The sequence below is a fragment of the Thunnus maccoyii genome, chromosome 20 (genome assembly GCF_910596095.1).
Source record: "Thunnus maccoyii chromosome 20, fThuMac1.1, whole genome shotgun sequence".
NCBI lineage: Eukaryota > Metazoa > Chordata > Actinopteri > Scombriformes > Scombridae > Thunnus > Thunnus maccoyii.
In genome coordinates this window covers 17,261,657-17,286,257 of record NC_056552.1, presented here as the reverse complement: position 1 = coordinate 17,286,257, position 24,601 = coordinate 17,261,657, and the positions used below count along the sequence as shown (strand labels likewise).

At 40.5% G+C, this 24,601-nt stretch overlaps 1 protein-coding gene across 2 annotated transcripts; it reads right to left on the bottom strand.

Moving 5' to 3' along the window:
* Window positions 1–93: 93 nt before the first annotated feature.
* Window positions 94–24,569, bottom strand: wdr90 (WD repeat domain 90). 2 transcript variants are annotated; one of them, XM_042398144.1, is made up of 43 exons: window positions 24,235–24,569; window positions 24,009–24,100; window positions 23,412–23,588; window positions 22,976–23,114; window positions 22,639–22,809; window positions 22,044–22,170; window positions 21,348–21,415; window positions 20,825–20,937; window positions 20,446–20,682; window positions 20,202–20,264; window positions 20,046–20,114; window positions 19,810–19,920; window positions 19,443–19,588; window positions 19,278–19,335; window positions 18,858–18,976; window positions 17,336–17,497; window positions 17,092–17,222; window positions 16,858–16,974; window positions 16,237–16,472; window positions 15,516–15,652; window positions 14,913–15,043; window positions 14,506–14,636; window positions 14,075–14,236; window positions 13,406–13,534; window positions 13,009–13,151; window positions 12,865–12,905; window positions 12,635–12,760; window positions 11,727–11,891; window positions 11,537–11,619; window positions 11,344–11,446; window positions 10,728–10,849; window positions 8,855–9,011; window positions 8,544–8,734; window positions 7,089–7,257; window positions 6,829–6,952; window positions 5,406–5,577; window positions 3,269–3,391; window positions 2,792–2,960; window positions 2,517–2,647; window positions 1,631–1,774; window positions 1,014–1,130; window positions 791–875; window positions 94–695 (listed from the first exon to the last, which is right to left on the bottom strand). In XM_042398144.1, exons 1-43 carry the CDS (start codon window positions 24,245–24,247, stop codon window positions 538–540), a joined length of 5,562 nt encoding a protein of 1,853 aa, XP_042254078.1. In that variant the 5' UTR covers window positions 24,248–24,569; the 3' UTR covers window positions 94–537. The 2 variants fall into 2 exon arrangements, with proteins under 2 accessions (XP_042254078.1, XP_042254079.1); XM_042398145.1 differs by having other exon boundaries at window positions 11,537–11,616.
* Between the last annotated feature and the right edge of the window lie 32 nt (window positions 24,570–24,601).

Sequence of the window (24,601 nt, the reverse complement as noted above, 5' to 3'; positions counted from 1 at the left end):
TCTGGGTCACAGCTCTGTGGAAAGAGAAGACTCCTTTTGTATGTGTATGTGTGCACCAGCCTTGCATTGTTGGGAGTCATCTGACATTACAGATTTTAATTTCACATGCTGCTTTTTATTTAAACTCCAACTCATTGCAGAGGAGCCCACAAAGCACGATTCTATCTGCCGCTGAAAAACAGAAGGAACGACAGCAGCTAATCTCTGATCAGTTTTCATACTCGTTCATTTTGTTGTCTTGAACAATGACAATAAAGCTCTATCTATTTACTCACAGCAAGAACTCCTAAAATAAATAGTGAAACATCAGAAGTGACTGGACACAAAAAACAATACATTCAATGAAAATGGCTGTATTTTAAAACCATACACATGAAACAAAATTCAAAAAAGTGGCAAAAAAGTATGCCTGTTTCCATAAAAATATTTGAAACATTTACAAAACGATAAAATTACATAAACTAAATACATAAACTAGGCACACGTGTAAGGGGATAAACCTACAAGGTTCGAGGTTCAAAAACAGAGCTGTGGCCCTCAGAGGCCCCGCACCTCCCACAGCAGGATCTCATTATAAGCCACAGTGAACAGAAGAGTCCCAGAGGGAGAGAAGTGACACGTCTGTAGTGAGTCGCTGTGCTGCAGAAAGTCCTGGAACCTGCCGCTGGTCGACTTGATCAACTTCAGCACTCGCTCTAATAAGAGATCAAACATGTTGAGAAATTAATTAAAAACCTGAAAATCGAATTGAAAAAGCTTGCATTTCATGGTAAACAAGATCAGAGTTTACCTTTTGATCCCACAGCTATGAGTTGACTCTTAGAGGAGAGGCTAAAGCATGTGGCCCAGTGAGGCAGTGCAATCTTTTTAATTATCTGGTAAAAAAAAAACAACATATTGTCTGAGATTAAACACACAATTGTGGAACTTTCTGCTGGCAGCATCTGCTCTGTACACTTTGAGAAATAATGACACAGTGGGAGAGTGAATCAGGAGAGAATGATCTGTGGCACCTGTTTTTTAGCCAGGCTGTAGAAGGACAGCTCTTTCTCTACTCCGTAGCCGGTATAGACCACCAGGCCAGGGTCTGACGGGCAGAAGGCAGCTAGGGTTGGAGGCGGGGTGTCATCCTTCAGCACAAAAAGTTGACAAAAATATAAGATGCTTAAAGATCAAACATGGACTGAGCTTCTAAGGACTTACAAAACAATAAAACAATATGCCGGAAACTTTAAAAACAACAAATAAAACACACTAATAATTTAAATTTAGGATAAAACAGGCTAAGAGAAAGTATCATATGCACATGTGTGGCAAGTGTCAAGTCAAATTTAACTCAAGTGTTATTTGATAGCTGAAGGCAGTTTTTGTACTTAACATCAGCTAAAATTACTTAAAGCATTTACTTTAAGAGAGTATTTTATGGCTGGTTAGGGTACGTATCAGCCCAATTGTTAAATCTTAAGCTTTTCTAAAGTACGCTAATAAGTCTTTACTTAACAGAAGGGATGCAGAGTATCAGTGAGACAAAAGTATGTAGGTGTATGTAAGGGATATACAGCAGCACTCAACATTTGGAGTGACATTTCTAGTCATTACCCAGTGCTACTACTTAAAATACAGATGGTACCTCAAAATAGGCCGGAGCAGGAAACGTCAGCCAGTCCAGCAGATCACACTTCTCCTTCAACCAATCGGCCGCCCACACACTGACACGTCTGTCAGCGCTGGCGGCCAACCACATCTCATTTCCCTCCAGTCCAAAATTCTTACACTGGGGATTAGAGGATGAAAAAAAAATGTCATAAGATGTTACAAGAACCAAAGGAAGAATTTCAGAGAACGCTCTTTTTTTTTACAAAAATGTTTAAATAGCATTGCGTTAGATTCATGAAGCTTGTTTGCTGTAGCTGCGGAGAGCCAATAAAAGGAAATGTCAGACCTGTCAGCAGCACTTGTGCTGGAGAAACCCAAGTGCCATTTCATTTTCCAATTAATATAACGTGGTGATGAGGTGTCGCATAAATGAAGCGCATTAGAGAAGTGAAGTGGATATAAAAAGACCCTCTCAAAACAAATTGCATGTATGTCTATCCAGGAATAAAGACATTAACTGAAATGTATTCAGTGGTTACTTTCTATTACTGGTTGATATTGTGATTATCCACTATTGCATACAGCCAGTTCATGACAGAGTGTAGATCCTCTGTTTCCCAGAGGATCTACACTCTGTGCTAGCATAAACATAAGAGTTAATTCAAGACAAAGTGGAGAGTTGACATTAGCGGTAGCATGACTGAACATACACAGAAAAGAGAAAAACCTTCAAGGAGAGCCAAAGAAATGCAGCACAGTTCAGAAACACCTCAGCAGTGTGCTCTAAGAATCACATTTTGAAGTCTATCACTCTAAATGTTGCTTATCAATTCAACAGGAACCTCTCTCCATGTTTCTATTGTGCTGCCAGGTTAAGCTCTGCTAAAGCTCCACTCCTTGCTCTGATTCTGTGAGCTGACCTGTTCATTCACACACTGGATGGTGGTAATGGACGCTCCTTTGTGGTCCCTGATGACACGAATAGTCGCTCCATTCACAGGGCTGCTGATGGCTACCAGACCATTCTTCCCCGCTGAAAGGATCACATGACCTGCAGGAGGGGATGGGAGGGGAGGGGGGCAAAGTGGGGCCCGAAAAAAAAGTTCATTACAACATTTTATCAATGCAAGTAAGACATTTACTGTAAGTTCAGTGGATGGAAGGGTTGTGTGGACAGTTCAAGGTTCTTCCTCACCGTCGGCAGAGTACTGGACAGCAGTGACAGACACATGATGAGGATGTAGCTTCATCTCCATTTCTGAAGAGGAAAGCCGGAAGATCCGCAGGGTCCCGTCGCTGTATCCTGCAGCCACGCATGCACTCTCCTTACTCGAGGCAGGGCTCCAGCACACACAGCTGCAGGACTGACCAACAGAGACATACAAACTTTGAAGTTCATACAGGGTTCACACTGATGTTCAAGATGGAAAAATGTTATCCCTTATTGGATCGTTGATGGTTTTTAGCTTGAATAATTCCAAAAGCACTTTTATATTATTTTAAATTGCTTAACGTGATACATATTTGAATCAAGTTGTACAATACAGTCTGCTATATTTGTAAAATTTTCGATATTCTGGTATTCATTTCTATGATATTTCATAGAGACGGTAATTAGAGTTGTGGTTTGGTGCTTGAAATCAAATCTGTTTATTCCCGTGTATTGCCTCACCTGGTTAAGCACCTGGAACTGCACGACTAGTTCGTTGCTGGGGGCCGACCACACCCGCACACTGCCGTCCTCGCTGCAGGTGGTTAAGTGGCTCTCATCAGGGCTAAACACCACATCATTAACCTGGACGACAGAGAGGAGCACACACAGAGAATGAAGTTGTGTGTGTGTTTGAGACATACTGCAACATTTTCCCCTACGTTTCGCCAGGGCTACGTAACCGGTCAGTCTGGATAATCATGTTAGTATTAGCAGCGCTCCCCTAGCCTCTGAGGAACAGAGCTTTCTCCATCACGTTAGATAACTTTCATCTGGCATTTTTTTCAGGGTTGCTACAGTCTCCTGCTGCACCCAGACCCACCCTTTCTTTTACTTTTTTAAAGTGTGAAAACATGCTTTGTCTCTTGACTTGATCAACAATCAATGCAACTGAAATAGATATGATAGATAGATATATATGTCTAAAATAACATGTTGATAATAATTAATTAGGAAGTCTTTATTCCTGAAGCAGGGTTTTCCACAGTCTATAAGCCCTAATGGCAAAAACACATTTAATTGATTTGAGTAGGCCCTTGAGTTTGATAAAGAAACCAATTAAATGGTGAAAGGCAGCATTTTTACAGTATTAAAGTAGCTTCATAATCAAATGTTTTTTTATTTCTTCAAGGTGTGCCGAGTTTGTTTTGTCTTCCTGCTGAAAACAGAAAATTTGTAGGTGTTATTTAACTTTTCCTGCTGTTTCTTTGCCTTAATTTAATTTAAAATAGTTCAAATGCTTGGTCCTGAACAGCTGCTTCCAAATAGGAAATACTTCTCTTCTGTGGGTGTTGCTTTTGATGTGTGATTGACAGGTCAGTAATATACCTTCACACTGCACACATATCACATCAGTAGGAAAAGCAGATGTAACTAATCACATTAATGATGTCTCTGGGTCATCTTAATGTGTCTGTGATCAGCATGCACAGTATCAACAGGGTTATCTGCAGTGTATTATGGTGGAGGTGGGCTGCCTCACTTGAATTGAGGACCATTTCTGATAATGTGAGAAAAAAAAAAGAAAGAAAAATTCATTCAAAGTTCAGTAAAGAGAAAAAAAACCTTAATCAAATCAATATTTGCTGCGACCAAGCTGTTCAAATAGTGCCAGTTGTCCTCAGTACACCTGCACACAGTTTTTAAAGGTACTGGGCAGGTGGGTTGTTCCAAGCATTCTGGAGAATTTGCCACAGTTCTTCTGTGAATTTAAGCTGTCTCATTTCTTCTGTCTCTTCATGTAATCCCAGACTGACTCCATGATGTTGAGATCAGGGCTCTGTGGGGGCCAAGCCATCTGTTGCAGGACTCCTTGTTCTTCTTGTCACTGAAAATAGTTCTTTATGTCTCTGGCTGTATGTTTGGGGTCGTTGTCATGCTGCAGAATGAATTTGGAACCATTCAGCCACCTCTCTGAATGTATTGTGTTATGGATATGAATCTACACATCTAAAGTGCCTAAAACTTTTACACAGTACTGTGTATACATACATACATATGTTAAGTCCTCCAGGAAGAAGCTCTATTAATGAGTTGAATGGAAGGCGAACTTGACAATCTCTGTAGTGCTGTACAGAGCTTTTTAAGAAAAAGCTCTACATTTGGCTAGATATTTCATCATGAAAATGTAAAGCATTTTTCTCAAAATGAGGAGGAATATACTGTGTATGCAGGTAAGATTTCAGCCAAACTGGGCTTTGTAAACAAGATTTAATGCAGGATGTAGAAGCTTTTTTTATTTTTGGGCATTTTGTGGAACCAAGCAACAGATGTTTTCCCAAATAAACTAAAATGAAAAATGAATTGGCAGTGATACAAAATTTGCAAATATAGCCGTAGCTTTTGGCAGACATGTAACCATGGTTACATGTGTAACCTGCCATGAGCATGAGCAGATGATGCCATCAATCCATGAGGGCTAAACTCAGTCAGGATGTGTTTTCAAAGTTTCCCTAATTTAAAAAGACGACTTGCAATTTTGACATCATCAATGAACAACACACTTATCTCCGAGTATCAAGCTCTATGATCCAGAACCTTGCAGAGACACAGAATGTGCATATGGTTATTTTTCACTTCCCCAATCTAAAATTTGTACCTTGCTCTTGTGCCCGCTGACCAGCCTGATGCTGCTGCTGTCTGACCAGTTGATGTACCAGAGGGTTCCCGCTGTAGTGCCAACAATGCCCATGTCCATTGTGTTATCAAAAGCTGCGCTGACCGTTGTCCCGTCCAACATTATCTCTTGCTCCAACACAACCATGGTCCCACTAAAGGACAGACACAGGCGACCAGAAATAAAGAGCTCATTATTAAACAGAGACATGGCCACTTGAGGATGAGAGTGTAGCACATTCAACATTATTCATTCCTCTCATCCTTCTCATGTACATTTCCAGGTCTATATTTATATTCTGGGGTTCTACTAGAATATCTTTGCATGAATTACAGTTCAAAACCTCCCTCAGCCCCGTTTTAGCTTCTGTCTCTTTGAGACCCCCTTCCCGATGAGCCTTCCTCCAGCTCCAGAGGCTACGTAAACAAACAGTAGTAGTAGGATTTCACTTTTTTTCTCGTTATTTACTCAAAATGTCAATTTCTCAAATACATCCATACATGTTAAAGCCCAAATCAGATTTGAAATATGCCAGTGGACAACGCAAACAACTTGTGGAACAACCTTAGCAACAAAGGCTATAGAACGGACGTCTGTTTGTGGGCACATGCAAACGATCACACATCATTACAAGGAGGAAGTAGAGGTAATTTTACGAACTAATCGTTCAGAGCAGGTTGAGGATTTCAACTTTCAGGTAGCATTTTTACATATGTTCACCTCAGGTTTTGGAACATGTTTAACATAGACATCCGATATCATGACAGTATAACAATAACAGAAAAGCATAAAGAGCATATGTCCCCTTTAAATGTATCATTATTATAAACCGGAAGAAATAAATCTTGTTCAGATATAAGAAACTATCAAATATCACAGTGACATCACTTCTTTAAACTTACCTTAAAAGACTGGCTCTTATGTTATTTGATGTCCTTCTTTTTAATTATTTTTCTGTATCTCTATGTGTCTATTAATAGAGACTTGTGGGAGGTGTATAACTCCCACTTCCTATGAGTCTTTAATATCCAGTATGCACACTGTCATACATGAGAAGGAATCAAAGTGTAGCTTACAACTCAATAATATCACGATGCAGACCCATGATAACTATGGTATAAAATACAGGTGATTCTGAAATATGCAATGTTGCAAGACAGTTCAATTATATGCAGTGGATAAAAACTTAAATGTATGAAAAGCAGAAGTCATAAATTCACTATACCTATTTACTACATGCTTTCCCTTTTGCAGAATTTTATAGAAATGAAAGTGATCAAGTGTGTTCCTCTGTGTATCATGATTAAGGATGGCATATATGTATACATCACATAAAATCATTTTAAAAAGAGGTTACTGCCTAGATAAAAAAACGGGAAGGATCATTAGAAAACGAGCTACAAACCTGTCTTCTACACTGGAGACCTTCCCCTGAGGCTTCACACCCTGTACAGCTTCTACCTCCCACAGTCGCAACCAGCGGGTGTTGCTGCCTGTCAACAGACGGTTCCCTCGACACAGCAGCACTCCTACATCAAGAAACCATATTGATCCAGTTACCATTAGTAGAAACCCAGGACCAAAATATATGCAAGTCACATGACAACAATATTTTAGTTTATTTTACTAATTGCACTAAAAAGTATATAGGAAGCCTTTCTGTACCAATCTCCCCCTCATCAGCTTCCCAGGTCATGAGGCAGCGCTGTGTCTCAATGTCCCAGACACAAACGTGTCCTCGATTGGTGGCGGTGAACAGAAAGGAGTCCATGTGGTGGCACAGAGCTGTCAGCTCCACATCACCCACCTCTGCTGGTGCTCTCACCCTCTGGACCTGCAATGGTGAAGGAGTGGTCAGTCCTTAAATAGTAAAGCAAATGCAACTAAAATCTTTACCCGATCAAAAAGTAATGCAGTTTCGATGTACTAATGTACTTTAAATATTGTAACCTGAGACTATTTCCTTTTTAAACAAACAATGAATATTCATGTCTGGTTGAGTATTTATTTTTTGTAGCATGACTGGCAGCAACAAATATGACAAGAAACTCATGTAAATCCCATGTGTTTTCATTTTGCCTTTGTTAGACTGTTTGACAGTCTAGAGTGACAGAAACATGGGGAGAGAGAGCCTGTCATCCCCCTCTGTCCCTCACTCAAAGCGGAGTTACTTATTATAGTATTTTTATTTTGTGCCAGTGAACAAAATGAGTCTTCAAACTACACATACTGCGCTTGATAATTCGTTCTTGATCTTGAAAACAACAGGACTGAGAATCTACAGTCATGCTAGTGACTAGATTAGCTAAATGCTAACATCAGCATGCTAACATGCCCACAATGACAACCCTAACATGCTGATAATGTTTACCATGTTCACAGTCATAGTTTATCATGTTAGTATGCTAACATTTGCTAGTTAGCAATGAGCACACAGTTCAGTTGAGGATGATGGGAATGTCAACAGTTTTGTCAGTATTGTTGTCCCCAAAGTTATTACAATTCATCCTGAGGGAGACATGGATTTGTGTACCAAATTTCACAGCCATCCATCCAATAGTTGTTGAGACGTTTATCTCAAAAACACAAATGTGAACCTAGGATTCATCCTCTGGGGATCAGGAATGTCTACCCATCTAATACACCGACACTGCGATCCCTAGAACCAGGCTGCTATCATGGTTCAAAACAAAACAGTATGAATTCAACATCCACTTAAGTTGGAGCTTTTGGCTACATCATATGTTTTAAGCCAACATAAACAAGAAGTCATAGAGGTGTTCACAATTAGGCCTGATTATTTTCATTATCGATGAATCTGTCGACTATTTTCTCTATTAATCGATTAGTCGTTTGGTCTTTAAAATGTCAAAAAATGTCGATCACTGTTTCCCAAAGCCCAAAGTGTGACCTCAAATGTTTTGTTTTGTTCCGACCTACAGTCCAAAACCCAAAGATAAACTAAACGATTAATCAACTAATTGTTGCAACTCGGAATCATGAAAAGTTTGAACACCTAAATTTGCAACTAAAAAAGAGTAAGTGGACATTGAGCTGAGTTCTTCTAAGTTCAGTGATTATTTTCTGAAATAATAAGTGTGTTTTTCTCTGGTCATTTACCTTGAGGTCTACATCCAGCCCATGGCTGTGCATGAGGCAGAAGTAAACCCCTTGGCTGCCAACGCAGGCCAGCTGGCTGGCTGCTGAGGGGCTGAAGGCTGCGTCATGGATCGGCCCTGACAAACTCACACTGGACAGCATCTGGAAGGTCTTGCTGCTCCAGAGCGCCACCTCTGGGTCAGTGAAGTCTCCTACAGGGTTTTGAGGGAGAAAAAAAAAACAGTGGTCAAAGTTTAACTTAAGAGAAAAATACTAATGACTGATGGTTACAATACTACTGCACAGGAACATGTTTTTGATATTTTACTGACCAACAGAGAGGAAGAAGCGATCATCCCGGGAGAAAGCGAGACTCTGCACTGCCCCTCTGTGGTAGGAGATGGTCTTACGACAAGCTCCAGTCTGGACATCCCAAATGCAAATGAGGCTCCTGCTACCATTACTGCCGCCTGCTGCCGATGCCACTGTCTGGATAAGAGGTAACAAAGACACAGAGCACCATTCACCTTCATTGATAATTCTAACACGAACAACACAAAGTTGGTTAATAAAACCAAGATTTCTGACAGTTACCAATTATCATAACTCTCAGTAGTAGTAGCACCATGATTTTAAGAACAAACAGAGCAAAAACAACCATGCTCAAGCAGCAGCTTGAATCGCATGATATTATCTAACAGGACCCATGCTGAACAAGAGAAGTCTCCTGAATTGTTCCTAGAGATGATTCACAGATGTTTGATCCAATAGCTTTTTAACACACTATGTTGGACAAAGACGTTAATTTTAATGGAAGCAGTTTCTTTAATACTTTGATTAAGCAGCCTTGTGAATTTCCTTTAGCAATTTATATTTCTTTGTGCTGATTTTCATAATTGTATGAAGCATAGCAAGTGTTTTCAAAGCCTCTCACTTGAACATCTGTTCTAAGAAAAGACTGACTGCTGGCACCCATGAGCCATGACATGTGCTAAGCACAAAGACCTCACACAGCAATGACTAACCAAACAGTACAATCAAGTGTAAAAATGCATCCACCCACTGATCAGACGTGCACTCTGGTCTCCTGGTAAGAAGGCAGTAAGTGGACTTAAGGATGTTACTTTCCCCAGAGTTCATTTTCTCGCTGAGGCACCTATCCCCTGCAGAGACTAAGCAACCAGCTGAAATACCTGAGTTCTTCCCCCACTGAGCTGACCAGTTGAGGCCGGTTCAGTCTATTTTGATTTAGTAACGGAGCATTTGCTCACCATCTGCTGTAAAACTTCCATATAGTGTCAGATGTTCACAATCAGGGCCATGGTCAGAATTTTAGAAATACAGAGGTCATGAGTCTAGCCCCGCTAGACTGGGGTACTGGTTCAGGGGTTCAGGGTTTCGGGGATTCGAGATGATGCCAACCTTTGTTCACAACACACCATACAGCAGTTTTAGCAATTCATCACTTTAATTTAACATTTTAAGAAATAGAGAAAATACGGATTACATGACCTCACTGTACTAAATGGTAGCTACGGGCCTGTTCACAATATATGTTTTATATACGTTTGGTGATGCGGTGATTTTAGATGGTGAAATCAATGTATTTTGCTAAAAATTAGAAACCTGTCCAGTACAGTAAAAAATGAGTGAACTAATGTGCTTTTAGACCAATAAAAATTCAACCTTGAGGTTGAACATTTTGCAGTTAACTGCAATTTCAGACATCCATAGGCATGTATTAACAGAAAAATAAAAAAATAAAAAAATCAAGGTAGATGATCATGCTACTGTAATAAAATTCTCACACTAAGGATGTTTTATCTTTTAATTTTCAGTGGATGAACAGATTGGCCTATCAGTCACTGAAGGTCTCACCATGGTGAGCCTTTTTTCCAAAATCAACTCAGAATGTACTGTGAGTGGGCACAATGGGTCAGGCTGCTTTTCCCAGAAGACTGAGAGCACTAATATAGTTTGTCCAACACCTAAACCAGTGCCTGACTATCAGTCTAGCTTAACAATTTTATATTCAATGTGACCTACATCCCCAGCTGCACACTCACTGTTTAAAATGATAACCGCAATGCTCAAAACTGTCAGGAAGACAAAACCAGAGTAGAGAGCTCTTTGTCATTACTGTCCTACATTCTGCGTTTTAATTAGTTGTTATATAACTGTGAAGTCTCGAGCTGAGAGAGGTACCTGTGCATCATTAGTGACTGCAAGACAAGAGATCTCCTCACTGTGGCCCTGTAAGTGTCTCTGACTTCCTGTATGAAGATACTCCACCACCACCACACAGCCGCACGAGTACGCAAATAAACCTGCAACAGGAATTATTACAGGATAAGTCAAAACAATCACCAGTCTTTCTTCTGCGTAAATTTAGTCAGTTTTCAGAGTTTGAAGTTTAATTTCATTTGTTCATTGGTCATAGCTATAGTTCAGATCTAAACTTTAACATGAATTTTTAATATGAATTAAAGAAGTCACTGAAAACTATTGTAGCTGTTAAACTCCTTTTTATATGTACATAATTTCTCATGAGAGCCTCAAGTTGTGAAATCAGGTGTTATGTTTACACCAGCATTTCCTGCTAATTCTTGTATCTCCTCTCTTTATAGTTTTGTGGACACTTTGTAAATGCAATTTTTAACTCATGAAACATTTTCTACTGAATACATTCATACTACACTTCCCACGTCAACTAAGCACTTGGATTTAACAGCCAACATTTTACACTTAAACTGCTCTAAAACAACACTTTCACACAGTTTTTATTTTACTTTTGCTTATTATGCAGTATATTAATGATAACCTTGGTCAGGGCTCCACACCATGTTGCCACGCCCATTGCCATTGTAGCCAATCACTGCTTTCAGCTTTATGCCCTCTTCTCCTGGTTGTGGAGTCACAGCAGCCTGGATTGGAGAAAATATTAAGACTGAACAGCAAAGACACTAATATATATCACATGGCTACAGTCTATCAGTCTACCTGATGTTCTTTACCTGATCAAGAATAGAGGTCTTAAAACGTGGGAAAAAGTGCCTGTAACAATCTGGACGTACTGGCGTCTTCCCTTTAAACTCTACTAAATGACACAGATTACACAGAAATATACAGCAAGTTATTTATAAAACTCCAAATCTGCCATTAAAAAAACAGGTCAGCTTCTTAATAAGGCAGCAGGGGACTTGCCAGTGTCCAAATGACTGGTGTTCTGGGGAGAGGCATTGACCAGCTCTGTGACTTTAAGGAAGGACGTGGCAGGTCTGGGGTTAGAGGAAGAAGCTGGACCAGTGGCTGGGACGGGCACGGTTGTGATGGTTGGGGTGTCATCACAAAGAGACAAGGAGCCCAAAGCTAAAAGAGGGAGACAGGAGAGAAAATATGACTGATTTAAACTTAATAGTCAAGTCCCTGCGTCCACTCAACACCTCTGTTTTAGCCATTACCACCAGATACACTAGTGTTGCACATAACTCTTGGTGTTGCTAAGCAACTAGTGAAATGTGAATGTTAAAATATTCTTGGATGCACCCAGATCTGAAATAATTCAGCTGGAAGCATCATTAAGCAGCATCTGGGTAAACAGTCACATCACAGTATTTGCTGACTGTTATTGTGCTTCCACAGTCAGCACTACAATTAAAAAGTCATTAGAAGTCCATTTATTTTCCATTGGCCTGACCAACCAGGTAAACTCCACCAACATGTGGAGGTTCAAGACGCCAGGAGCAGCAGCTGGCGACAGCTAAAGATTTTGCAATAATCTTAAAAGTTCAGTTTCTATGCTGCCTTGTTCCTTCACCAATGAGTTTAATTCTTATACAGTTACACCTAACTACTGTATAGGTGTAAATTTACTTCTTAGCTAAAGTACTACTAACTCGGTAGTCATTGCAAAGTGATGAACACCAAGGCAGATTTGTGTAAATGCATCTTTTTTTTCTCAAGAATCACCCACAATTGTCAGAGTAACGCAAACCCTGAACAAATTGCTCACACTGTGCACAAAGTCATTGAGTTTAGTCAGCTTACCAAAACAATAACAATAGGTGTGATGTGTTGGAGGGAAATTCAAAATTGGCACAGAAAGCTCTTACCACCCTGCTCAACTTGGTCCATGGTGCTGACATCCAGTCGTGGTGGAGGTGAGGTGGGGAGGGGCGCTGTCTGTCGAGGCATCCCATTGGACAACTGAACTCCATGCACCTCAGCCTCAGGTAGAGCTGTTGAGTCAAAAAACAAAACATTTGAAATTGGTAATAATGAAATGTCTAACAGGTACAAATTTTAGTATGCTAGTATGACAAAAAACACAAAATGAGTTTACCTGATTTGGCAGCAGAGGAGTAGCTTACTCTGAGACGTGAACTGCAGGTAAAGACAGAGTATATCAAACATTTACCGATAAAACTTGAAAGTGTAACACACACACATTTATAACAAGATTCAAACATTCAAAAGGGTTTAGTACCAGCTGTCAGTTAAAGACCCAACAGGGTTTGCAGGGTTTGCCAGGAAGTCCCACAAGAAGATGGCGTCGCCCACTGAGACTACGCCGAGTTGGTCAGGGGTGAAGCTCACCTGGCGGATGGGCTGACTGTGGCCTATAAACATCTGGGACACAAAAACACATTTGCGTTACTACTGACTCAATATTATATACTATAATATTGATAATAGAGGAGAAGACAGCATAACATTTTAACCATAGAATTGAACAGTAAAATAACTTTTAACATCAACATCCATACTTGTGAAATACATGTGGGGGCAGCAGTGACTATCAAATATAAATCAGTGGAGAATTAGTGGTTAACATTCTAGTCAGTAGTACTCTAAAAGATTTATATTCTTTAATTTTTGACTACCTGTGAGTTTATACCAAGCTGCATGTTATAATCCCACACTTTCACAGCATTGTGTCCTGCTGTCAGCAAGAATCGACTGTCTTCACTCACAGCCAGGGACGAGCACTGGTGTTTGTGCACCTTAGACACCTGTTAGGAGGACAGAAATCCAGTCAAAAGCAAACACTCCAACATATGTTTCAAAAAGGAAAAAATGATTACACTGTACACATCAAAACTCTCATGACTACAACTCTCTCGTTTCTATTTACAGACATATTTTCCACATCCGTCTACCCTGCCAGCTTCATGTTATCACTAGCTCTGCCAGCTTCTAGATATGTTGTGCTGACACCCACTTGTTCCTCCAAATTCGATTGTAACTATGACAATATCATAGTATGTGACCTTTTACAATAGACTATACACGGTCTCACTAACTTACAAGGTATCCACATTTACAATTCTAAAACATTATAAGATCACTACTGTCAAGCAAACAGAGCTATTATTATTTTTCAAGTATAAAAAAGACAGAACAGAACAGGCAGGGAAAAGAATCAGAATGATAATGAGACCTTTCTTTACATCCCTTTCTACCTCTAAAGTAAATGCTCTCTCTTGGTTCTTCTTAACAAGTCTTTTGTAGGGCACACAGTCAGCTAATTTGTTAAAGTTGAGCAGTGTTACCTCCCGCAGCAGACGGCCTGTCTTGGTGCTAACCCAGAGGATTTTGTTTTCAGATGTGGCAACCAGCAAATGTTCAGTGGAGGCTGGGGAGAAGCAGACTTTCAACGCAGAATCCAGACGGGGGCTCTCTACGTCCAAAATACTCACATCTACATGGAGCAACTACACAGGGATGGTACAGGAAGACAACAAGAAGAACACATAGAACAACATGATCTCCAAAGCTCACATGATATGATGAATATATTTTAATTGGTGGGAGTGGGAACATTAAGGAATATAGCTTTGTAAAAAACCCCAAAGGAGAAAGCCACATAACCAAAGGGTGATGCTGCCTCTCCACTAATTCATCAAGTCTTAAATCTCATCTCAAATTAGCTGAGCAACGTGTAAAATGGCATGCTGCTGTGAGGTGACAGTGTGCAAGATACCTCATCCAGAGACCGTGCATCAGCGATGGTGACGATGTACTCCGAGGGACCAACAAAAGCCAGACAGAGGCTGTCACTGCTCACCGTAAGAGCATCCGGAGCACGCTCAGTGCCTTGGGCTATCATATTACCTAGCCAATCAGGTATTGATTGTTAGTCAAACAATAGTGAAGTTGTCTGCCTGATATGCTAACTTACGTCTGTGATTCAAACTTCCTAAGCTACACTGGCAGAATATTTACTGTAAAGTCTGGTTAATTAAATAAGTGAATTAAGGTACTCAGACTTCACACTTTAAGATTTCATAGAAAGTGTATTTTAATCTAGGATGAAGTTGATTTAAGTTCACATTTCTGATAAGTGTTACATCAAATCACGTGTGTTGGTGAGTGCATGTGTATACATACACACAACTCTGATCACGCTGTGTTCTTCCTCAGAGGAGTTGTAGAGTGCTAGAGAGCCCTGGGAGCCAGCGCTGTACATGAAGTCTCCATCCGGAGAAAAGGCGAGACCCACCACTTCGCCTCTGTGCTGCCTATAATGTGTATGTGAATAAAGAGACAAACACACAGATGAGAACATAAAAGCAGTCATTACTGTCTCAAAGAGGTTACGCTCCAAAAGCAGGAAATACCCATTTACAGTTAAAAGAGCAGTCAGACCTGTAAGTGTTATTTATGTTAAATGAGAATTGCACATACGTGGCTTTACCATCAATGGAAAGAATAATCCAGCCACTGTATTGAGCTTTGTATATGAGCAACAGCATGCCTGATTATTATAATAAATGCAAATTATGCCCCTTACACCTGGCCCACAGCTGAGACTGGCTAAGCTGAGGAAATAAGGTCAAGCATTGTATCTAGCTGTGTTTTCCAGTAATTAGACACAGCTTAATATCCTGTACTATGGCAAATAGAAATTGTGCCCGTGCAAAGTTTTTGTCATTGAAAACAACAACTGCAGCCAATATTAGAACTTCTATTTGCAGGTTTGTTCACACGTACTTGTGTTCAGCCAACAGCTTGGCACTGGAGATGTCAAAAACTCTGACGATGCCGGAGCTGAAGCCACAAGAGAAGATCTGCTCGCTGGGATGGAAGGCCACTGAGCAGGGGCTGTCTTCTGACACAAAGTCATACAACTAAGCACAGGAGACAACAAGACAGACATTCAGTTACATAGTAAGTAAGCCGACGGTAACATAATGGTACCTAATAATGTTAGTGTCAGTGTCTTTAGTTTAAATATACTGAAACTGAAAGATATTGAAATTAATGGATTAATTAGTTCAACAAATCACATAAACACAATTTATTGCAGTCTTACAAAGCAAATGGGGTGTGGGTGGCCAGTTTTTCCAACAAACGCAGACAAACTTAACAACTATCTCTCCAAATCTAGTGAACTGACAACACTGCCAGGGAACAACAGCCTTGAGCCTTGCATGGCCTTGCTTCAACAGAGAATGGACACACAAAACTGGAGACTGAAGGCCAGTGTCTAGTTTTCTTGTCAACATAGACCTGAGCCTTTTGTCTGGCTCAATAAATTAAAAAACAGTGTCTCTTAGATGGAATTATAAAAACATTCAATTGATTTCTCTTCAGCCCAGCTGAAGTGCTTTATTCATAATATTTATGAATAAAGCACAAAAATAGTAGGCTGTGGTTGTTATAAAAATGCAATAAGACTTGCTGAGAACATGGAAATGTGGTTTTCATTGACCTGATGCAAGGAATCCATATTCCAAATGCGCACTGTGCCATCAGAGGAAGCTGTTGTGAGATGCCTGCGAATGCCATCCACACTGAAGCCGAGCACAGTGTCTGTATGCGACCTCATAAGTGTGTTGTAACCACGGCTGCTCACATCAAGGAATCCCAGGTTACCAGTAGAGGTGGCTGCCAGCACCTGAAGACTGTCTGATGAGACTGACACCAGGCTCACAGGTCCCTCATGCTCTGGAAAACAATGATATGTATCAGAGTATTTCTCTGAATAGGTTCTTGGGTGTATGTTAGCAATACAGCAGATGCAACAACACAAAAGGAGCAAATGAATCCAATACTGGGTCATAGAATAATTTTCAGAGAACATTAAAAGCAAATGTTTAAATATAAAGTATTTATGATACAGCTAAAAAGGCAGAGAAGTTGTTGAAGTTTGCGTTGAAGCCAGCTGTTCCTGTGAGTCAGTGCAAATCTTATGCCAGCCAGAAACTAGTAAATGACCATCCATACATTAATGAACTAAAAATTATTTTACTGCCTGTGGGGTGGAGTGGGAACTTTCAGCTACTGTTAGTTCGCTGCAGTTAAATGTTATGCCACGCCCCACTGTGCTTACCAGCCTCCAAGAAGACAGCAGAAAAATCGAGAGGCCAGAGCCGCAGGAAGCCATCTTCAGAGCCTGTGGCACAGAAGGACGACGACACACTGATGCTGTTGATGGCGATGCCTGGACCTGGGCACACACACACACATACAACTTGATGTCCTCTCAGGCAAGTTTCTACCCAACCTGCTGCTTTGAACTACTGCATAACAAACACTTTATCTCTCCGACTGATTTCAGACCCACCTGTGTTAAAAGTCCATTTCTCCCTGCGCTCTGCATGCTGCTGCTGTGCAGGCGACAACCTCCTGACATTTCTAATAACAACTCTGCTGTAGTCTATCTCGAAGATATGGCCGCTCCGGCTGCTGGCATATCTATGGTAAAAATAGGACCTTGTGATCATTAAGTTTGCAGTCAGATCCAGAACATATTTATACTTCTTCCAATGATAGATAAATCCTGTATTCAGACTGGTGTGCTCTCTCACAGTGTTCGATCATCAAGATGCTGATAGGGAGAGTTTCCCTCCTCGAACGCCACATCAGTGAAGTCCAATGAGTGGTAATCACCCAGGTTGACAGGACATGAGCGGAGTGTCCCATTCCGCACTCGCCACAGACGGATATTGTCACGACCACACGACACCAACCTAAAACCAGAACCAAGCACACACACAGAACAACTCATGCTCTTAGAGTTGTGATTTACAGACAAGCTGACATGAGGCCTATTTCCTCTTATCACTTCCACATCTTCATGCAATAAGAGAGTGAGAGTGGACCAAAATCTGGAGAGACACATCTGCGGAATTAACCATAACCCCTCATTCCCCTCAGGATACCTCTAGCAAGGAAAACACACTGCATTTTAACAACGCTTCTGTATGTGCAGTGTGGCTTTTCCTATACCGGCCTTAAAAGCTACATCTTCTAAATCCGATTAATGTCCCACCGTGTCTTCCCGGATGCTGAAGATTTAACAACCTACTGAGAGCTTTAAGGGATCACGAGTTCTGTGAATGCCAGAGATCTGGCTGATCTGCCCTGAGAGATGCTTGAGCACTGTGGAGTCATTTCACTATCACAGCAAACTGCCATAGCTACCAACCATGCTTCATATTATGCTAATGCAGCATTCCAAGGTCTTCATACTCTAAATAATGACACTCTTAGCTCTTTGGGTAATATAATGATGACTGTATTTAATCTTCCTTTGTATTTTCAGTGCAGGAATCTATTTTCTCATTTCTAAGTAGCTTTAGTCATTGATCAGTTTAGTTACTGATCACTCGGTAGCTCTCCAACTAGCTGTTACTAATACTGAGTCATTGATGCAAAGTGTGATGATTCAACCAATCAACATACCTGTGAGATCTCCATCCTAATCCTGCAAGTACCTATGGAGAATATCTATGTCTTTTTCATATCTCCATGTGTATGTTGTGTGTAAACGCTGTCAATAATATCTATAAGTCAGTAAGTCTATTTGTGAGAATGTGTTGCCTGTGTGTATATGTCTACGTGCATGTGCAAATCTTTTAATATCGGTGTCCCTCAAGTTTCAATAGCTAGAGTAGTGGCGGCTTACTGTCTGGAAGTAAGTCTCCATTCAGTATTTGCCACAGACCTCTAAAGTGGTGTCATACAGCCTTATGCAAGATGTGCAAGGTGGGGATCACTGGCTGTCAACGTTACTCAACGAAACAGAGCCGATGCTCCAATGTGATCAACATCTGTGTTTTGTTTTTATGTTAACTTTAACTTGTGGCATATGTTTTTATTGTATGTATGTTTTTATGGTCTGAATTATAACTTTTATTCCTGTGAAGCACTTGGTGCATTTTATCTGAGAAAGGTACTATACTAAATAAAGTTATTATTATTATTATTATTATTATTATTTACTCTCAACAGATCAACGGATGGAAGGACATATGCACAAAAATGTTCCAAAATATGCAAATGTACACTGTTATTATCAGAAATAGAAACAGAGAGAAGGGAGGGTACCTTGTATCATCAAAGAAGGCAACCTTCATGGTGTGGATGTCCACATCTGTGTGTGCTTTGGCTAAGATGGTCACCTCTCCACCTTTACTAACGTTGAGAGTGTTCCACACCACCACCATCTATGAAAAGTAAACAGAGGCAGTCAGCTCACAGCTTTGCTGAGTCACAGACTCTAATAAGGGCGAGCAATTTATAGCGTGTCATTTAAGATTATAACAAGATGAGTCATTTTACTGTAAGTAATGATATAAGGTGTTGCTTAGCGATTTTTCCTCTGGATCTAATGATACCCACAACTCTCAATAGAATCTGTAGAGAGTCGTGATTCTGGGTGCAGCTAGTACTAACTGCCTTTATACACAAATGAGAAAAGAAGCCCTTGAATTTTCATGTGGGCAAATTTGCATTTGTGGCACTTACGGTTTTACTGTGGCTGTCTTTACCCACTCCGCAGAGAATGCCTCCACTGTATGAGAAGCTTTGAGATGGAAAAAAAGACAAAATTAGTGCAAGCAAGCAGGGGTCTATGTCAGCCCAGAGCTCACTGTGTATGTAAGATAACTGTGTGTGTATGCAAATGGTTACCTAAGAGAGGATAATGAATGTGCGTGAATCCTGAACATGGCCAGACAGATTCCTTTGTTGTAGTTCCATACTCGAACTACACTATGGTTGCCAGTTTGTGCTGAGGCAAGCACTGTTGTGTTGCCATTGAAAGCCAACGCAGACACCTACAGAGAAAACACACGGACAGATGTTGCAAGAATATCATTTCTGAAACACAAGAGACTTCTCTCTGTTTACTGAACACATGGAACTGCATTCGAAGGCCAGGGATTAGTTGAATTACCTCAGCACTTTACTTAAGATGCTGCCAGAGTCAGCTGTGCCATACTATACATTGGAAGAGATTCTGCTGTGGCGGAAGTACAACACATCACAGCTCATTTACCTTATCAGTGTGGCCGATGAAGAATCTCTGCTGGTTAGAGGATATCTTCATAGAGACGATAATTGCGTGACATGGATATACTACTGCATCTCCCGATTTGGTCCACAGGACCTACAGTATAATAAAGTACGGCAGACCTATATAAGTCTTTCGTGTAATGCATTTTATTTGTGATCTTCAAAGTCAAAAAGTATGTGAAGCAAAGTTGATAAAGGTCTCTCTCTAAATGAGCATACGCATTTGGTGGTGGCTCCTCCAAAGCCGATGATTCGACTGAGCCTCAGGATTGGGTCTGGAAGTAGCTTCTAACAAAGAGAGCGGGAAAAATAAAAATGATTAAAAATGTCTCAGCAGCTCCTTTCATTTTAGTCTCCACCGTTCTCAGCTCTTACCTGCTCTTTGGTGTCTTTGGACGATGATGAACGGACAAGATGAGCGACAGGAGTGCAAACAAGCTGGGAATATAACAAGACCAATAGTGTTTCTACACAACTGTAAGAGCTATCTTGGAGTCAAGGACATGCAATGTACAGAACATGATGTACAGAGAGAGACAGTAAGAATGTGGTATATAATGGGTTTCCTTTTGCTTTTAAGTATGGTTGAGTGTACAATCTTGTCAGTATGAAGCTTCACCTCCTCTTCACTTTCCTCCCCGTGTTTGCCGAGGCCCTCTTCAGGATGCACGAACACATGAACGCCGTCGTCATCAGCATCACAGGGTGGCCTGGGTGTGAGTCGATGTGAGATGGAGCGTGTTGACTCCTGCTGATGTTGGTCATCATTATGGCAAAGCCAGTCACCGCTCTGGTGCATGGAGACCACACCCAGCTCGGGTATGCTGGTCACCACGGGGGGTTGATTCCTCGGGAGCTGAGGAAGACAGAAGGAGGAAAAAATAAAAATGAAAAACAAACACTTCAGCTCAACCATCTGCCATATCTTTAGAGACAAATTTGAGCAGATTGGAATCGCTGTGGCTTGACAGAAAGCTACTAACTGTTATCAATCTTACTGATTTTGGGGTGGTGATCTGCTGGATGAGGGACACACGATCCTGAACTGGTTTGCTGAGGCTGACACAGCGGGATTCTTCTCTAATGGGGCTTCGATGGTTGGAGACATGTCCTGGGAAAGAGAGGAATATGGAATTGAGTAATTTACAACACATTTTTTATTAAGATTCAAGAGAAGTGTGTGTGCTTAAAGTAAAAGTAACTGGATCGTCAGAACAGCTCTGATCCTACAAATATCTTCAGTGGTAGTGCTTTTAAAATTTTAATTAAAAGCTCCAAAGGCTCTAATTTATGTTGATAAATAAGTAATAAAAATAATATAGAGTGGGATAAAAAAAAAGATATAAGCATACTCTGTTCCTCATGCAGAACTAACTAAAAATGTATTTGAATTTCTTGTAAATGAAAAAAAACACACATTTTAATAAGTCTCAAGGAAAATCTAAAAAAAAAAAAAAACACACAAAAACAACAGACAAAACAGCATTGCATGCAACAACATAAAAAGCTTTAAATACTTACTGGCGTCTTGCCTGGGATTGCCTTTCTGAATGGAGTCAAAGGGTAACTTTGTTCCCTCTGAGGGAAACCTGTTGGATTGAGACAAGATGAGAGAGTCCATGGCAACACAGCGTGACATGGCAGATAACTGTAGATTAGATAACAATAGACATCAGAATGGATATTACTTTATACAACAGCTATTCTGAGCAAATAATAAATCAGATTGGTCATATATAACTGCCAGTAGTGTCTATAATAATAAAATGAAAAATTCACCTTAAAGCTTTTCTTCTACTGCTACATCACCTGTATGTTATCCATTGCAGAACGTGCCCTTATTCACTATAACTGAGTGTTGTGTTTTCCATTTTGGTAACCCAAGTTGACACATTTACAATACAGAATTACTCTCCACATGGATTTCTACTTGTTTAATAGTTATGTTGGCACAAAACAGTCAACTCAAGAAGCTGATCCTGACCAGTTCACATCAAAACCTCATGTTTATGAACGTTTTAGGTTGTCAGATCTCTACTGAAGCTGCACTGATAAAATTATTACTAATAATTTAAAAAATGTCCTTAGTGTTACAATATTTACACCACCCAGCAAAATATTGTAGGCCCTGAAATGCAGAAAAGTGGTTCAGGGTATATGTAGCCTTTAGCATAATGCCACTTATGCACATGCTGTTCCCACGTAAGGTTACTCTACCTGATGCAATCATAGAGGTCATGCCAGGAGTTTCCCTTGGGCACAGGAAATGCCATGTCTCTGGGTATGGGACCTGTACCCTGAGAACAGGCCAGACCCATCAGCTTGGCTTCACTGAAGGACACTCCTGTTGAAAGAGAGGTTTGGACAAAGAGATGAGGAAGGTAAAGCTTGTCATGCATGCACAAAGAGGACATCACATTGTTTATTCAAAAATCTGAGGATGCACTCTGGATGAAGCTGCCTTCATGACACTGAATGATGGATATGTGAAAGAAATGTTCTTGTCTTGTTTGCCAAGGCAGATGTTTGGATCGTTGAATTGAGTGATTTAAATAAGTAAGGCTTTATGATTGAAAGGGTTCTTTCAAAAATCCCATTAAGCCATATTTTCTTTGTCTGTGACGCTGAAAAATGACGTCTTCATTTTCTTCTTTCATACACTGAAGTGCCCTTGAAAGAGAAGCACGGGAACATCTTTGCATCCAAATGACAGCACATGTGGATAGGTGCATATAGATTATATATCTGTGTTCCTATCCATAGTGCTGGAGGACATATGTAAACTCAGTCACTTGGATGATGGGAGTCTCACCAGGATCTAAAAGCAGGTCACTAGTAAACATGTTTTTCACTGCCATGTTGGCACAAAGCTTGACGCTCTTCAGGTAACTGTAGCAGCGGTTGAGGTAGAAATGGAGTGTGTACTGCAGATCCAGTGTCAGACAGGTCCAACGCACCGAAGTAGGGGCTGGACCCACCAAACCTAAGCCACATAAACATAAATACTGTTAGTACTGTGGCAATACATGCAAGATTATTTACTTAAACACAAAAGTAGCAGTAGTTTACTTTCAGTAAGCACATTAAGTGATTAAAAACGACATACAAATAATGGTTCATGCGTATAAGTGTATGTGTGTGTCTTTTACCGTGTCTCGCGGACTTAGCCGTACTTTCATAGACTGAATCCTTTGCAGCTCCGCAGAGGAAAGGAAACTGAAGTGATGTAGGTGTAGACTTGAACTCTTTGAACATGTTGGAAAAGGAGATACGGACCACCTGGCCTTCCTACGTACAACAGCACAGAGAGAGGGAAAGAATTCGGAATTTCTATTAGATTGAAATGCCAAAATATTAAAAAGGCATGATTCGAAATGCCAAAGATTACAACTAACTCTGTTAAAGCAGAGCTATGGATTAGACTCCCAATGGATATTAAAATAAACTCCTGTCACATGACTATAAATACAAAAATGAAAGGAATTTCTGAAATGCTAGATCATATGGACAGATAAATTAATATATCCATTGATTTCATCAAACATACACATGCTTATGATCATCCAACCATATCAGGATCCATACCTCTGCAGCAACATCCAGGGTGACCACAAAATATTTGCCAGGGGTGGGCCTGAAGAGAAGGTAAAAATATTGCCCTGTCAGCCCCAGAGACTGATGGCTGTGTTTGGGTATCAGGATGTAGCTGTTGGCAGGAACAGAACCCCTGATCCGAAACACTGAACACTTCAGCTTCTTGTCCTGAACGGTTTCATGGAGAGAAAACACAAACTTTGGTATTAATACTTAACAGTGATACTACAAATAAAATCTGTCTTTTGAGAATCAAGCTCTCACTTCCTTTACACTTGAACGTTGGCTGAGGATTGTTTGTTTAGCATATGTACTTTCAGGGGATATCGAGCCTATGCATGGAGGGCAGAGTCAAGGATTATGCTACAGGAATGTTTTGAAAAGTTTATATGGAGGTTGTGATACTCTTTTCCACTATGAAAACTAGACACTGTTGGAGGCCACTGTATATTACATGCAAATCAAGCTGACCACACAAACTTTTTATAACCACCTTTCCAGCCAACAAGGCTCGAGTGTTTGATATTGAAAAGATAGACAGTCACTTTAACCACCACAAGTAACTTATACTGTGCATCACCAAGTTACCGTGTATGTTGACACATCTCCCTCTTTTGACGACTTTTTCCAGTCTTCAATTCGGACATGTTTAAATATGTTGACATAAGGATGCTGCCAACCTGCGAGGTCAAAACAGGGTTTAGTAGTAATAATTATAGCAACATTATGGCTTGTAACTCAGTTATTTGTTGTTGTATAATTTAGTGTTTCCCTTAATAGCAAATTTAAGTGAGAACCTAAAAGTTAATTTTACCTTTGGAGGCCATTGATAGCGAATATCGCCAATGGGAAATCCACCTGTTGAATCAGTCTTGCTGCAACTTAGCAAAACTCAACACAACTCGAACAGCTAACTAGTGTACATTTAGAGGTATTAGCTTGCAAACAGACAGCTATACAACCGGTAAAGCTCCTTCTCCGTTTCCCAATGATTAAAACGATAAAAACATTTTGTTTCACATCACAATAGGATGCGTGGGCTTTTCCAGTTCTCCCGGGTATCGAGTAAACGACAGGTTTGATTTGACATCTACCGCTGTAGTAACTATGTGCTTCCCGCTCCAGCGTCCGCCGTTGCCAACGACAGCACGGCGCTAATGACGTCTGTGCGTCATGATCGT